The 16,353-nt window shown below is 42.8% G+C and overlaps 1 protein-coding gene across 1 annotated transcript; it reads left to right on the forward strand.

Annotated features, from left to right (window-relative positions):
* The first annotated feature begins 23 nt into the window (after positions 1–23).
* Positions 24–14,730, forward strand: dldh (dihydrolipoamide dehydrogenase). The gene is made up of 14 exons (XM_063197018.1): positions 24–140; positions 1,065–1,140; positions 1,676–1,755; positions 2,157–2,225; positions 3,979–4,048; positions 4,206–4,306; positions 6,075–6,218; positions 6,533–6,634; positions 7,412–7,602; positions 9,698–9,868; positions 10,735–10,924; positions 12,170–12,307; positions 13,463–13,552; positions 14,178–14,730. Exons 1-14 carry the CDS (start codon positions 102–104, stop codon positions 14,241–14,243), a joined length of 1,527 nt encoding a protein of 508 aa, XP_063053088.1. The 5' UTR covers positions 24–101; the 3' UTR covers positions 14,244–14,730.
* Positions 14,731–16,353: the final 1,623 nt, after the last annotated feature.

A 16,353-nucleotide genomic window follows, 5' to 3' on the forward strand; every position in this document is an offset into this window, starting at 1 on the left:
TCATAACCAAGCGACGAGTTATGTGGTCTCGAGAGCGCACGCGCACAGTAAAGAGTCCTTGGATGCTCCGTCGGCTCTAGGTTAAGTGGGCGAATGTCAAAATGCAGAGTTGGAACCAGCTATATCGTACCCTGGCAAAGGTAAACGCTGGTCACATTTAGCGAATTATATGTTTGGAGTGTGTACTATGATTACATGTAGGCGAAACAGTTATTAAACCTCAACATGGTTGTTTGATCAGTGGTTAGGTAAAGGCCCATCTAACTAGCTAACTATGGTTAGCGAGCTAACGTCAGATTTCCTACTGATTTGCACAGGCAATGCTCAGCCCAGTAACGAGAAAGCAAAGTTGCATTGGACAGGCTCATCCATGTTTGGCAGGACCTTGTTGGTTTGTTTGGAAGACAGTGTACCTGTAACGTTGTAGAACTAACGGTGACGTTTCAAACGAAGTGACTTCAGCTGTGTGGTTAATGACTTTATTCCCCCACCTGACCTGACTGTCAAGCTGGGACGATTACAACTGTGAAGTTTTTACATCACGTCGTATCTCGGAAGGCAAGGCAAAGTAGAATAATGTAATGATTTTGAAATCAGATTGCTGCAGTGAAGTAAAGGGTCTTTTAGCTACGTCGGAAGCAGGCTACTTCTATGCCATGTTTGCAACTACAGATCTGGCCAGATACAACATGCAAAATGCTGCAATTAGACTCAGATTGGACGCATTGATGGCTTAAATTGGTTGATGAGGCTATTTCAATTGGTTTGGGAAGTTGCAGTAGAGCTGTCTGACACACACGATACAATGTAGTAACGGTTAAGAAACAGAGTTGTCAATCTTGGTGGATGGAAGTATTACTTTAAGGCGTTAATGTTGACAGCTGAAAGCTTTCTGAATGATTTCCTGTGGTTGCAGTTAATGTACAGTACACCAGATGTGATTGTTTTGACATGTCGTTTTAACTGCTGTTTGACTGTCTCTCTCTAATCAAATCAAATGGTGCTCTCTCTCTCTCTCTCTCTCTCTCTCTCTCTCTCTCTCTCTCTCTCTCTGACTTAAACAGCGGGGCTCACATCTGCCTGGCAAGCTCCATCCGTCGTCTGCGTTGTCTGTAAGGACGTATGCTGACAAAGCACAGAGTGAGATTGCCTTCTTATCACTATGCTCCAAGGAAGCCAGTAGTCGAGTTGTTAAACAACAATATAGCACAACATCACAACTACACAGTTGACTCAAAGTACTTTCAAATACACATCCTCACATTCACACACCAGCTCTGGAGGCTGCCATGAAGGGTCGCGCACACACACACGCACACACACACACACACACAGTATAGTAAGTGATAATAATTCTCAATTAGATTAAAGAAGGCGGTCTGGAGGCGATCATAACATAGCCTAATTTCATAACATCAGAATCAGTAGCATAGGAAGACTGACTGTGTAGTTCAACTTATCTGAAAGGCTTTATATGAAGATGTTAAATAACACATATTAGTAATACTAGCTACCATTGGGAAACCTTTGCTCAAGCTGTAAGTTCATTGTATCAAAACTCAGTTGGACGCTATCAAACGCTATCATTCCCTATCGGTAGCGCAGTAGTCAGCTCTGGTTGTAAAAATGCCATTTTAAGACAAGTCATCATAACCTTCGGTAACTCTGCTTGCAGTTGAAGCTGATGTAACAGTGGTGGGATCGGGTCCTGGCGGTTATGTTGCTGCTATTAAGTCAGCACAGCTGGGTTTCAAGGTAATAAGTCTTTCGTTTTGTTTTAGTGGTACCTGTAAGCTCGGCTTTTAGCGAAACGAAGGGCGACAATGCTCCATGAATCATGTTGCAACTTGCACATTCGCCTTGCATAGTGCGCATGTGCAGAGCAGATAGTGGCGAATCAGAATGGTGTACTTACAGTCCGCAAGCATTAAATTTATAATAGCAAGTAATAATAGCAAGTTCATAACAACGTTTTTAGCAACAACTGCAAAATGAAGAATAATAACTTGTGTTGATGATGTCTATGATGCTCATGCTATATACGGTATATGGACTGTACTGTACTGTATAAAGTAAACTGTATATGGTGTTGTGGTTTTTTTGTACATGTAAATACTAAATGGTAAATGTGGGTTGTTTTTCTACCTTTACTGTAGACGGTGTGTGTGGAGAAGAATGCCACTCTCGGAGGAACCTGCTTGAACGTCGGTTGCATACCCTCTAAGGTAGCGCTTTCCTGTAATAACAGTTTTAAGTTACAATTTCATAATAAACTGGACCTTATTTTGGGGTTCATAGATTACTTATGATTTCCCTTAGTAATATTCATAGATTTATAAATGTGGACTAAAACAGGGATTCTTAACCTTTTTGACGTTGAGGCCCATTTTTTCCAGTGCACAGCGTCCCGTGGCACATAAGCTATTAATTTATATTATATTATATTATATTATATTATATTATATTATATTATTGGGATAATATAATATAATATAATATAATATATAGGCCTATTATATTATGATATAAATTATAAATCAATAGGCAATTAAGTATTTTATCACAAGGGATAGAACTGTATTAATGTTAGGCTGATATTAATCTCACTCATTTACAGTTTTTCTCAATTGGTTTTGTACATTTCTCACAACAGAATAATGATTCTCAAAAGTCTTTGTTCAATTGTGACTTCCTGGTGTTACCTGTGCACATGGTCAAATCAGTTTCTCATTGTTTTCGGCATATAGCAAATGCTCTCGTCCACCATGCCATGGCTGTGTACAATTCTCAGTGATTTCGTACATTATTAGTTGCTTTTGTCACATCACTCAAAAAGCTTTGTCACTGAATGCATGAAACTATCTCAATCTTATCTGATCAATGTAATATAAAACTGAATTTACAACATTTCCCATTCAATCTAAACAATATTTCGCTTCAGAAAAGGTCCTCAAGAGTGTACTATTCAATTGACAACATGAGAAATTGATTTGACTAGATTGTCCATACACTATGACACAATGACTAACCATTCTGCTGGCGCTGATACGTTCATTGACACAAAAACTTGGCTTTTGAATGACAAATAAGGGTTTTGAGCAAGATACTTGGTTTTGCAGTTTATCCACCGTGTTTTGCCATTTGTTAAAGCTGTTTTGAGAATGAATATTATGTTTTGCAAATTGCGAGAGAGATTCGAGAAATGTACAAAACCAATTGAGAAATACTGTAATTGCACTCCTCTTGACTTACGATTTATAATGAATCTGCTGATCGCAAAATCAGGACGCTTTTCTGCTGATGTGAAAACGCAACGTGAAGAGAAAGAGACGTGAAGAGAAATGCCATAGCTGGTTGGAAAACTTTGCAGTATCAAGCAAAATACTTGGACAAGTATAAGGGATAAAGATTCAGTAACTAGAAATATTTTGAGTAACAGTTCAACACCTAAGTTCTAACGACTAAAACGTGAGGATATTAGGAGGAGACGTCGCCAAATCAGCTGGAAAGCGGTTGGTAATTTCTCTTTTTCCAAATAGCCTACAACGTGTGTTTCCATCTTGTTCTTGATGAATCTCCTACTCCCCCGAACAAAAAAAAACAGAGAGGTGTGGTCATTGCGTTATGACAGAGTTGAATTTGGGAAAAGGCTCACACTATTCTTAATGCGTCGGAAGCATTTGGGCATAATAACGCTACTCGTCCGTGCAGTCCCGCGGCCCTGTCGGCCCACTGGTGCGAAACTGAAAGTTTGCTGCGGCCCTGGAAGTTGTGCGCGCGGCCCTATGGTTAAGAATCCCTGAACTAAAACAGCATGCTCCAGATTAGACCACAAATATTCCAGTTACCTCTCGTCTGTTCCTACATGATTGCAGCATTGTTCTCTTATGGAACATACAGGTATTAGCCCAGTTGATGCATTTACACTGTGTCACAGGCTGGCACGTGACTCCCCTTCATGTTCTGTTCTTTCTGCAGGCACTCTTAAACAATTCATACCTCTACCATCTTGCACATGGGAAAGACTTTGAAAACAGAGGGATAGAAAGTAAGTTTACAATATTATTGTCTGTAAATGACCTTTTTTGTTTTTAAATCAAATTACCACAAATTGATGGAAAGTAGCGACTACGACTTTACCAATATTGAGTTGATGAACCTGCCTATGGCTGGGACTGAGTGCTTACACATGCTCTGTGCTGTAGTTTCAGGTATATCCCTAAACCTGGAGAAGATGATGGCACAGAAGAGCGGAGCAGTCAAAGCCTTGACAGGAGGCATTGCACATTTATTCAAACAGAACAAAGTAAGTTATGTCCACATGCACACAAGTAATATGAATGTCAGGTTACTGTATGGAGGAGGCCACAGCATACACTACTGACTACATAAACTTCTGCATGGACATTGTCGCACCAACCAAGACTGTTCGCTGTTACCCCAACAACAAACCATGGGTAACCAAGGTGGCGCATGGGAAGAAAGTGGAAGCAAAAATGAAAGACAATGCGAAAGAGGCCTGGCAGGGGATTAAAAAGATCACCGGGTGTGGAAAAAAGGGAGGCGTGGTGGAGGGAAATCTGTCTATGGCCAACGACCTAAAACACTTTTATAACCGGTTTGTCAACTTTGGCACGGGGGGGGGCAATTCTCCTGACACCTCCAAAGCACCCCCCATCAGCCCTCACTTGATAACGACTCTGATAACAACCCGGACAATCACTCTCAAGCAGGCTCCCAAGTCCCTCACTCACAACCCCCCACTCTCAATATCACTTCACCCTGTATCATGAATATGGAGACTACTGTACATCCCCCATCATTGGAACATCATTTCAGAGCCTGATTTGAAAAGGCCCACACGGCCCTGCCGTGGCCTAAAGGGCGGGTTATGCTTCCTACTTGTGCCACAGAGTGAGCTTGTCGCAGCCATGATGCAGTTAATTTTGGTTTATGCCCTGTTTTGAAGCACGGTCTGCGCGATGTCATTCCACGCTGAAACTGCCCTCAATACAAAGAGTAAACTAGACGTGTCAGTTGTTTTTTAGCATCACAGACTCGACGAGCATGAAAATGAAACATTAAATATTTATATCACGTGCATGTTTGATCGCACTGGCAGTCACAGTGGTAGTTTGGGAACAAAGAAGTGGCTCATTTGTCGAGGACGAAGCGGAATGTTTCCTCGACCTCGGAACCACTGTTCAACTGTCCAAATAACCTCAGCGTCGTAACTTGCAAGCGCATGTGTTATCTTTGGTTCGTGTAGGCTAAATAAATCAAACAACAAAGCACGGGCAACTTATTTAATGAAGAGCTCACAGTCCGTAGACCGACGAAGGTTAGAACAAGGAAGTAGCGCTTGTTCTCGACTCGAGGACAGAGCAGGCTGGTCGAGAGGACCAATCAGAGACCTATTTTCGCCCGTTCACGCCGTCGCTCCCTGCGTCGAGACACAATTTTGGGGAGGTGCCCCAGAGTACCTGCGTGATGGGGGGGGCTTCACTACGTTAACTGCGCGGCTAACTGCATTACGACGCAGGGACGCTGGACTGGAGGCATAAACCACCCTTAACGGTAGGGCACTCGTCTACTATGCAGCAGACCCGGGCTCGATTCCCAGCCCAGGCCCTTTGCCGGCCCTACCCCATCTCTCTCCCATCATTATGTACACTGCCTATTAAGTGATGGATTATTGGAACAACCTGTTATTGGTGTTAAAATGCATTTGGTGTGTCCATATCTCATAGCTTGTACTTTCTGATGTCTCTGCTGTGTGTTGTTTTGCCGTGCATTGCAATGTTGTGTTGTTAATGTGTAGCATGTGGTTTTATTTTTTTGCCAAAGACACATTTCCTTTTTTGTGATCATACACTGGATCCTCTTATCCAATGGTTCTCAACCTTTTTTGAACAAACGCCCCCTTGGCCTCATCACAAGCCTCCAAACGTCCCCTTGACCTCATCACAAGCCAGACTAATGCCCCCCAGCTCTCCAATGCCCCCTGGGGGGCTGTACCGCCCCCATTGAGAAACACTAGTCTAATCTACTCATCATTGTTCTATGTTTGACAGGTCACACATGTGAGTGGGTTTGGGAGGGTCACTGGTAAGAACCAGGTCACAGCCCAGCTTGGAGACGGCACGGAGCAGGTCATCAACACCAAGAACATCCTCCTCGCCACCGGCTCAGAAGTCACCCCCTTCCCCGGTATCCAGGTAAACAACATTAATTGTGAATCTATTGAGCAAGATCACTTGGCTATCAAAGAGTAAAATGACTTAATAAAGTGATCCAGAAAGAACTGTGGTAGACAGATTCTGAATAGACATTCAGTAAATCAAGGTCTACCAGTGTGCAGTGATTTATCATTTTTTTCCTGAATTACTTTTGACTGCATGTCAACAGCACCTGGACATTGGCCTTCCATAGGGACTTCATTTCTTTTGACTTCATAAGACTCTTTGAAGTGTGCTATACAGATTGGTATTCAGTATGCGGCATGTGGTTTCAATGGTCCACCATTTCACAGGTTGATGAAGAATCTATCGTGTCCTCAACTGGAGCACTCTGCCTGAAGAAGGTTCCCGAGAGTATGATTGTGATTGGGGCTGGTGTCATCGGAGTAGAACTGGTAAGAGGAGTGTTTTTTAGAGTGTGTGCGTGTAATGTTGGGGTTCATGTTTTTATTTATTTATTTTTCTGTTTAATCCTAGCATTACTCATGCAGAAATCAATTTATCTGCATAGCACGACTAGGCTAGGCAGATTAATGGATTGAGCTGATTTGAAATATTTGAAACTGAGTGGTAGTTTCAGAATCCAAGGTACCATTCCCTTTTGAACAGGGTCTTTCCAAACAAACACGCCTTCACACGTAAAGACTGCAAATGTCTTGCAACATTGTTTTTTATAGTCTAATCATTGGATCATTGAACAAATGACCACAGTTTTAAAAAGCTTGTGTGAATAGCTGCTACTGCATATACTTAATTGCATCCCCAGTATAATGGGTGTTTAGTTTTGCCTATTCGTTTTTGTCTTCTGATGGCTGGTTGCACTGGTGCATCCAAAAATATTTTTCATTGGTCGCACTCTTGAGCCCTGCTTATTCTATTTTCCCAGCCTGGAAACAATGAAGTAAATCTATCCTGGGCAGCCGTGGCCTAGTGGTTAGAGAGTTGGTCTTTCAATCAAGGGGTTGCAGGTTCGAATCCCCCCTGACCTCTCCCTACATCTCCATCCATGGCTCAAGTGTCCTTGAGCAAGGCACCTAACCCCACATTGCTCAGGGACTGTAACCAATACCCTGAAAAATAATACCTGTAAGTCGCTTTGAATAACTGAAAGCGTAAGCTAAGTGTAATGTAATGTAATGTAATGTAATGTAATGTATCCACATTTATTTCAGGGATCTGTATGGCAGCGATTGGGGTCCAAAGTGACAGCCGTTGAGTTCCTGGGCCACGTTGGCGGCATGGGTATCGACATGGAGATCTCCAAGAACTTCCAGCGCGTGCTCCAGAAGCAGGGCATGAAGTTCAAACTGGGCACCAAGGTCATGGGTGCCACCAAGAGGGCAGACGGAATGTACGACGTTGCGTAAGTGTATACAATTTCTTCTTTAATTATTATTTTCAAAACGAGGACAGTAACAGTTATAGTAATAGTTTGCCAGAGTGCACATCCTTGAGATGAAGCAAGTCCTCTGGTGTGATTGTAACTTATTTAGGTTATTACAATTTTAGTTCATATCCTAATAAACAGTGGCTCTGATTCCGGTTCTAACTGGTTAAAAACTAGTTCTGACCGAATCTAACGGCTTCTTACGGCTTAAGGCTAGTCTAAACCAGATTAAAAAAATGGTTAAAGCCAGATCAATCTGGATCTAACTGATTGTAGCCGATCCTAACTGGTTCAAACTGGTTTTAACTGGTCCCTGTAAGATCGCCTCAATAGCCTTGGTCTCATTAGCCGCGCTTCAGCGGCCCGGGGCCGCCCGGGGCTCAGGAGAGTGGCCGGCTCGGAGCTGCCGGCCCGGGCCATTTTTTGCCTGATCGGACTCATAGCCGACCCCAGGCACATTCAGGTACACGCCTTGTTTGTGAAACGTCAGTCGGGCACAGCCCACTTTCGCCCCAAATCACAGAAGGACAACAACAGAACGACAAAGGAGGAGAATAAAATGGAGCAAACTCTGCTTGAGCAGGTCGCCGTTTGGCTCGTAGCCTACGGACAAAGACGACAAGAACTGCAAAGAAAATGGCTTGCCTTTCAAGAACAGTTTTATTACATGGCAAAGTTGTCGATTCAGAAGCTGTATGGGACGCAGCGCATGTTAAGAAGACAAAGACGCATGAAAATACGAGCAGCTCGACAACTGAGAGTGAACAGAAGGAGACGTGCGAACATGCCCAGTTAATCCCCCCAATCGCGCACAGAAGCATGAGCCCCGGACATATATCGAGACATGAATGTGCAGGTAATTGAATAAGTTACCATGTGAAAGGAGACCAAATCCCTGAGACATAGCACCTTCATCAGTTGCTATAGAAAATTATATCATAGCCCCGGACATAGCGACACACCCCCTCGTTGCGGCGTGCCACCTGTCTATTCATTCATGTTATTTCCATCCATTTGACATTAAAGCCCTTGTGTAAATTTCAAACTGTGTTTGGCGATCAGTCTGAAACGTGCGATATAGCCTACCAGACCTTCGGCGATAATAGCGCAAAAGCTAAATAAGCCGACATAAATGTCATGTGTGAGTATTTGTGAGACACTTTTTATTGGTGTCCAGTGGAAAGCATGCCAAATCACGATAATGGCACAAGAGTTGGCGGCTAAAAAGCAGAAAAAAGCCGACATGACTTAGCTATGACATCCCAAGTTTAAGTGTAGTGGTGCCCATGATCCGATAACAACAAAAAAGTTATGTTGACTAAATAACTTTAAAAACACAAACAGAAGTGCCAAGGTTGCATTCTATGAAATTATGCCATAAGAAAGCCAAACACCCCAAACTAATGCTTAACCATAATTTGCCCAGAATTTAGCGATAAGTCCCCCATGCAGCCACATTTTTACACAGAGGTTGACCCCGCCTCCGAGCCTCGGCGGTGCTTGCTGGCCCATCGAATTCGACGGGCCAGGGAAATCGGCCCTTAGCCCCACAACCTGGCCCGGCGGCCATCTTTAGCACCTAGCCCCCTTTTGATGAGATCACCGTCAGCCCCCTTTTGTCCGGGCCAGCCCGGGGCTGGCCCTGCAATGAGACCAAGGCTAATGGGTACCAGCCTGGTTCCACCCCCCATCACAACAAGAGTATTTTTTCTATCTACTGTTTGAATCACTGGGTCGGGCTTAGGCAGGATTATGGAGACAGTAGAATTGCTACGGCTAATGAAAAGTGGTCGTTTGGTTGGTCATGGCATTGGCCAAGGTGAGGCAATTTGAACTAAAAAAATAACTGTTTGGTTCCAATCACAGCCCTCAGCTATCTGAGTCGTGTGTCGTGTGATTCCAAACTTAAAATATGTTAATGTTTTAGTCTGGCTCGTCAGTCTACTAATGTCATGTATTTCAAAAACTCTTAAGATCACATTTTAGGGACAAAACACTAAGCCATATTGCATTTTTTGTACCACTTTCTGTTCACTTTGTTTGCTTACTTGTCATTTCCTTCGCCTGGCAGGGTGGAGGCAGCAAAGGGGGGCAAGGCGGAGACGTTGACGTGTGAGGTGCTGCTGGTGTGTATCGGCCGGCGGCCCTTCACCCAGAACCTGGGCCTGGAGTCGGTGGGCATCGAGCTGGACAACAGAGGCAGGATCCCCATCAACAGCCGCTTCCAGACCAAAGTGCCCAGGTGAGGGACTGTGCAAGACAATTCTGGTACCAGAGTTGACTATAAAGCTTATTTACATCTGTGGTCCCTGGACGGGGCTGCTGGACAACACACATTTAAAACATGGACAATACTGTACGTGTCCTGCTGTTGCCAGTACAGTTACACCTTACAGCAGACACATCATACTACTTGGGGAGAGGGTTTAGCTTGGGAAAGGCGTATTGCATTGTGAAGGTCATGCAACAAGGTAAATCAATGTAACCTGTCTCTCACCAGATCCTAGTGTATTTCCGCTCAGTTTTGTGAGCTTACTTGAGGATCTGGGGTGCATTACACATTACACGCTTCACAGAAACGCTTGCACAGAAATGAACGCACGTTCAATTTACTCACGTTTTCTGTCATACCATAGTATGGTATATGAGGGCCACTGTGTTTCACAAAGTGTTGTTAAATCTGGTAATAAAGCGTAAAATCATGAGAAGTGAAAGACATCATAGAGTAAAATAAGACATGGGAAATGAGGTAATAAGGTTGGGTAAGGGACTAATGTAAAAAGTTGGCCATTAAACATTTAGCATGCTGCTCCATAATTATAATCGCATGAATGGGTAATTGCCTCCAATAGCAAAATGAAATGTTAACTTTGTCATTGACCGTTTACTCAATGTCATCTCATGTGGAAAAGACGATGAGAACTGTTCCTTTCGTCATTGCAATATCCACCCTTACCACTAGGGGGAAGAAAATGCTGTATTTCCATAACTTAAGCTGGCTGAGATACGACGGTGACTAACTGGTGATGAATGTACAGTACCATGTTTTTATTCTGGGATAAAGCAACTTGAATGTAAAGAGGTCTTTGTGTCCTGCCTGTGTCACAGCATCTATGCCATTGGCGACGTGGTGGCCGGGCCCATGCTTGCCCACAAGGCGGAGGACGAGGGCATCATCTGTGTGGAGGGCATGGCGGGCGGTGCCGTGCACATCGACTACAACTGCGTGCCCTCCGTCATCTACACGCATCCAGAGGTGGCCTGGGTGGGCAAGACGGAGGAACAGCTCAAGGAGGAGGTGGGCTTAACATTTAACGTTTTCAGAGCAGAGCACTGGAGAAATGTGTATTGCACTGCATCTAAAAGGCTGCGTGCGTGGGGACACTTAATGATTACATTACATTGCATTGCATTTGGCAGACGCTTTAAAACCAAAGCGACTTTCAAAAGAGGACATAATCATAGCCAACATCACTAGCAGATACAAAGTGCATGTCAATATTGTGCGAGTGTCTACAAATATCACACTAACACTGCTGCCAACAGCCAGTCATCTCCCAGACTGTACAAAATCATGTTGTAGTATCATGCTGCACTGTAGGCTACAACATACTCCTTTTTAGTGAAGCAGTTCAGTATTGTTCTATTGATGACTTACAGTGCAGCATACCCCAACTTCATGTGATAGGACATGACTGTAGTTTATCGATCTATTCCTCTCTGTGATTCCTACCAGTACATGTCTATGATAAAATCACAAACTCGGCCTCCTCTTTTTAGCAGCTTTTAACTTTCTTTGATTCTAATTATTTAATACTTTCTTTATTTTATATTGTCTTTATTCCTGGTTTTATCCTTCTCCCTGTTTTGTCATTGTTATGCCTTTTTTTATTTCATTCTTAGTTCATTTGTTCTTATACTTTTTGTTTTTGTGAAGCACATTGATATAAGGTGCACATACAAATAATAATAATAAATAACATATGCCTTGTCTAGCACTTGCCAAAGCGGTCTCCAAACATTGCACTGCACCGTGTTGCCTATCAATGCTTCTGCACCGTGTTGCCAATCAATGCTTTTGCACTGCATTCAGTCAGGTCAGGAACACAGGAAAGATGCATATGTAATGTCAGTGAGGGAAAATGTTCAATGAGGGGATGGTTGTTCTGTGCCAACAACAGACCCAGCTTTCCTCACCAGCCTGTCAAGGCATCCAGCATCTCTCTTCCTGATGCTCTCTTCTTCATGTTTCATAACGCTCCTTAGGGGCAGCATAAGATCATGCCTTACGGGCACTGACTTGAATATTGCTTACGGGTGATCAATAATGCCCGCCAGCAGACTCTGTTCTCATGCATAAATGAAGAAATGACTGTGTTGAAAAAGGGAAATGTTTGTATATTCTGTATGTTTCAGTTCCACTGTGGCCTAGGTCAGTGAGCATGGTATTGCATTTTTAAACTAGAAATATACTATATATGTTTGTTGACCTCTCTTTCTGTTTCCGTACTGACACAAGGTTCAATCCCTTTCTCTTTCTAAGGGTGTACCATACAAAGTTGGCAAATTCCCATTCGCCGCCAACAGCAGAGCGAAGACGAACGCGGACACAGACGGACTGGTGAAGATCCTGAGTCACAAAGAGACAGACAGGCTAATGGGAGCTCACATCCTGGGATCGGTGAGTATTTAAACACACACGTCCGGTGCAAGTCAGTCCTCCTAACTCCCATCCTTTCCTCTATCCTTGTTATTGACTTGGATTAAGTTAGTTTCATATTTAACACGCATCTAAAATTTAAAGGGACACAAGGTAGGATGACGTCATTTGTGCGGTGCCTGTGGCATGCCTGTCTCAAAATAATAATAATAATAATAATAATATTTTTGTTTTATATAGCGGCTTTCAAAACACCCAATACACTGTAATGAAAAAATGCTGTTCAAATAAACTCGCTTTTCGTCACGGAATTCCAGCAGTTCATACACATCTGAATACAGTATGTAAAGCGATGTTTCAAATGAAAATTGTTTCCCACGACACTTGTTCGGTCCGACGCTGTCAAAAGTTGCATGTGGGGTTTTCTGACAGCGGACCATAGAAGTGGTCGCGAGAGTTCACATAAGCATAGGCTGACTCGGGACTGTGATTCATTAAACTTTGAATTCTACCTGGAGCCCCTTTAAAACACAAGTGTGATCTATCTCAAAGATTAACACTAGTGGTCGAACCAACTTTGAAACATGGATACATTTTCTCATATGCCACAAAACTTAATTTCTTTTTCAGACATGTACATCACATCAGTAGTTTAAAGAATGTTAAATGAATGTCCGATAAAACTGACTTAACCCAACTCGACTACAAGGACAAAAGACAAAGCAAAGGATACAAGGAAAAATGACTTGCACAACAGATTTTCTAACCATTCTTAAAATCTGCACTACAGACGGATGGCATTACAGATCTATTGCTGAGCTCACCCCATAAATATTTTACATTTATACACATGATAATGATGATGATCTACTACTTTCCTACATTGTGCAGTGAATGAGACACAATGTTTTTGACTGTTGTTGACCTTGACGTTTACAAGACATGCTTCTTATTTCCTAAAATGTACAGTATATAGTTTATTGGGACCGGGACATGAGTATGTTACACATTTGAACTAAGTAGAGTAGAGTAGAGTATCAAGTATGCTTCTATATCATGTTGTTCTTCTATTTTAAATTGTAGTGTGGACTCGTTTCAGAAATGTGAAAAAATGTGATCTTTCCACAATCAGTGTTGGAGCATAAAATGATGCCTCTGTGTGCTTGTGTTGCGCAGGGTGCTGGAGAGATGATCAACGAGGCGGCGTTAGCGATGGAGTACGGAGCATCATGTGAGGATATTGCCAGAGTATGCCACGCTCATCCTGTAAGTCTCCATCAAAATAATCTCTCTCTTTTTTAACATTACTTGCGGTTTGTCATTTGTTTGTGAAGTGCATTGTTGCTGGTGAGTTGTTTGCAGAGCACATCGAGTGCCTTGTGTATGAAATGCGGCATAAATTACCTTCCTAGTTTATGTGACTCACCAGTCTGTTTGTTCACATTGTTGTGTAGCTACAAAAAAAACAAGGAGATAAAGATGTATCATGTATAAATAAAAAAAGCACTAAAAAACACCCACTCTCAAGTATTTCGGAGTTTATCCCATCATGAACAACTGATAAACCACACCACACCACAGGAAAAGTATCTATATACAGTGTACAGTACATCTGTTTGTGAATTATACATAAGGTTATGTATTATATGAACGCACTTCTCTGGTACTGTGGTCCGTTTCTCGAAAGCGTCTTTGCTATTGTCGTTAGCAAAGTCCTTACGACGATAAAGTACGAGCGACTCAACTCTCTCTCGACAGCGACGCTCACCGCTAAATCCAAGGGAATGGTTAGCAACAACAAGAATCGAGAAACGGACCCCTGATACGAAGATGATGAATCATCTTTATTTTATTTATCTGCCATTCTTCTCTCTCTCTCCTCCCCTTGCAGACGGTGTCAGAAGCCTTCAGAGAAGCCAATCTAGCAGCCTCGTTTGGAAAACCCATCAACTTCTAGCCAGCTCCCTCTGATCCCCTTTCACTGTACAGAACTGCTTTGAACTGTCCATACGCACACACAGGAAACTAAAGCCCATACCTCTGGACTGTCATAAGCTTCCTACATATACATACCATGAAGATGAGATGTACCTTGTATGACATTTGGAATAATATTATTTAATACATGTTTAATAAAGGGATGGATGTGGGGTTAAATCATTTGAGTTAGAATCTTCTTCTTGCAGCCAGCCTTAAACTTCTTAAAGGGCTGTGTCAGAGGGAAAAATAACTTTGTTGTCCTCATAGTCTTATTCATTGTCTATTCAAAAAGGAATGCCATCTGATTTTTAATTAACTAGTACTGTATATTGACATGACCTCACTTGCTCGAGAGATTCTTCATTTGTGACCAAGCCTAAGCGTGATCCTGTCTATGGAGATATTTGTTCATTTCATTCAGATTCTCAAGGTCTGTAAAATAAAATGAAACCAGTGCCGTGTTAGTTATGACGAGTACCCTGTAACCTGACTCTCACCAGCAGGATGTTTTGCCTTCGTCTTTACGATACCATCTGGTAACCCCCCAGAACTGACACTTTATCAAATGATGCTCCTTACCATTTTTTTTGCATGTGATTGGATCAGCAACCTGTCCTCATCTTTACTTATGTGCCACTTCCGCCACTCACGTTGAATTCGACCTGTGACGCAGCTGAGAACGACCGGTGGAAGAAGAGCCAAAACGCCTAAATCCCACCCGGTCATCCTGATTGGCTCATTCATTCAGCAATATGTCTGATTTTCACGGTCCTCCGAAGACTGTGTGAGGAAACCAGAACACCCTTGTGTGTAGTTTAGCTAAAGGCAACCAGATGTTGCAAGTCAGGTTAGATGATCAGTGCTTGACTATTGCCTCTTTTCCACTGCCAGTTTTCTGGTAGGCCTACAGCTCGACACAGCGCAACTCGGCCGCCACTTTTTGCTTTATGAACAGGCACGACACAGCTCAATCTTAAAGCAAAAAGTGGCAGACGAGTCGTGCTGTGTCGAGCTGTAGGCCTACCAGAAAACCGGCAGTGGATAGGAGGCAAATAACTTTCTCACTCACGGCCAAGGCCACTATGGCCAGTGGTTTCCAGGGTAACAAGCCATTCTACCTAGCTACCTTTTGTGGTCTTTTACCATCATTAAGTTACGAGGTGATCTCTAAGTCTGAATGTAAACGGTTGATGCACAAGGGGAAGACAATAGAATATAGGCCCCAGGCCTGTCAAAACCAGGTAGGCAAACGAGGCAATTGCCTATGGCCCTCCAGTTGTATAAATAATATGTAGATGTGTAACATATGTCTGCTGTGACAAATGAAACAGAGCCCATTTGGAGAAGACAGCCGTCATATACCAGGTTAACTTAAATGCATTTGTGTAATACACCCAAATAGTTGAACCAGTTAAACTTAACCATGTTAAGATGTTTTCATTCGTACAAATTGAGTATAAGTTCAACAATCTTATAGCTGATGTGACCGGGCTCAGTTGAAATAGACCCAGGAGATATGGGAAGCAGTCCTGTGATTACACGTATGCCCCTCTGGCTCTAAACTAGTGTTTCTCAACGGGGGCAGCACAGCCCCCTAGGAGGCATTAGTCCATTTTATTGTTTTTATACTACGGGGGGCGTTGGCAGGCTTATGATGTGGTCATGGGGGCCACTGGGAGGCTTTGGATGAGGTCCAAGGGGCGTTAGTTCAACAAAGATTGAGAACCACTGCTCTATAGTTGGGTCATTTATAGAAGTTCCGTGACCGTGGAGAGGAAAGGTTCGTTTCTCACTGGATTTGTCATCTATAAAGGTTAAATAACAAAATGAGCCGGGGTGCCCCTCACAAAAATGTGGGGAAATTTTTGTAGAGCCCTATATCCAAAATGGCTGCTGCCAGCCAAGTAGGAAATTTACTTTTTAATGGTTTTGCCCACAGTGCTGCATAATACATGGTTTTTGAGACTATTTGGGTCAATTCACAAATTATGTAGATTTATTGATTTGACCTATTTTTGACCTTCAAATTCAAGATGGCTGCCACTTTTGGCTCTTTAAATGTCAATTTTTCAAAATCGTCAGAGAGC

The sequence above is a fragment of the Engraulis encrasicolus genome, chromosome 4 (genome assembly GCF_034702125.1).
Source record: "Engraulis encrasicolus isolate BLACKSEA-1 chromosome 4, IST_EnEncr_1.0, whole genome shotgun sequence".
Taxonomy (NCBI): Eukaryota; Metazoa; Chordata; class Actinopteri; order Clupeiformes; family Engraulidae; genus Engraulis; species Engraulis encrasicolus.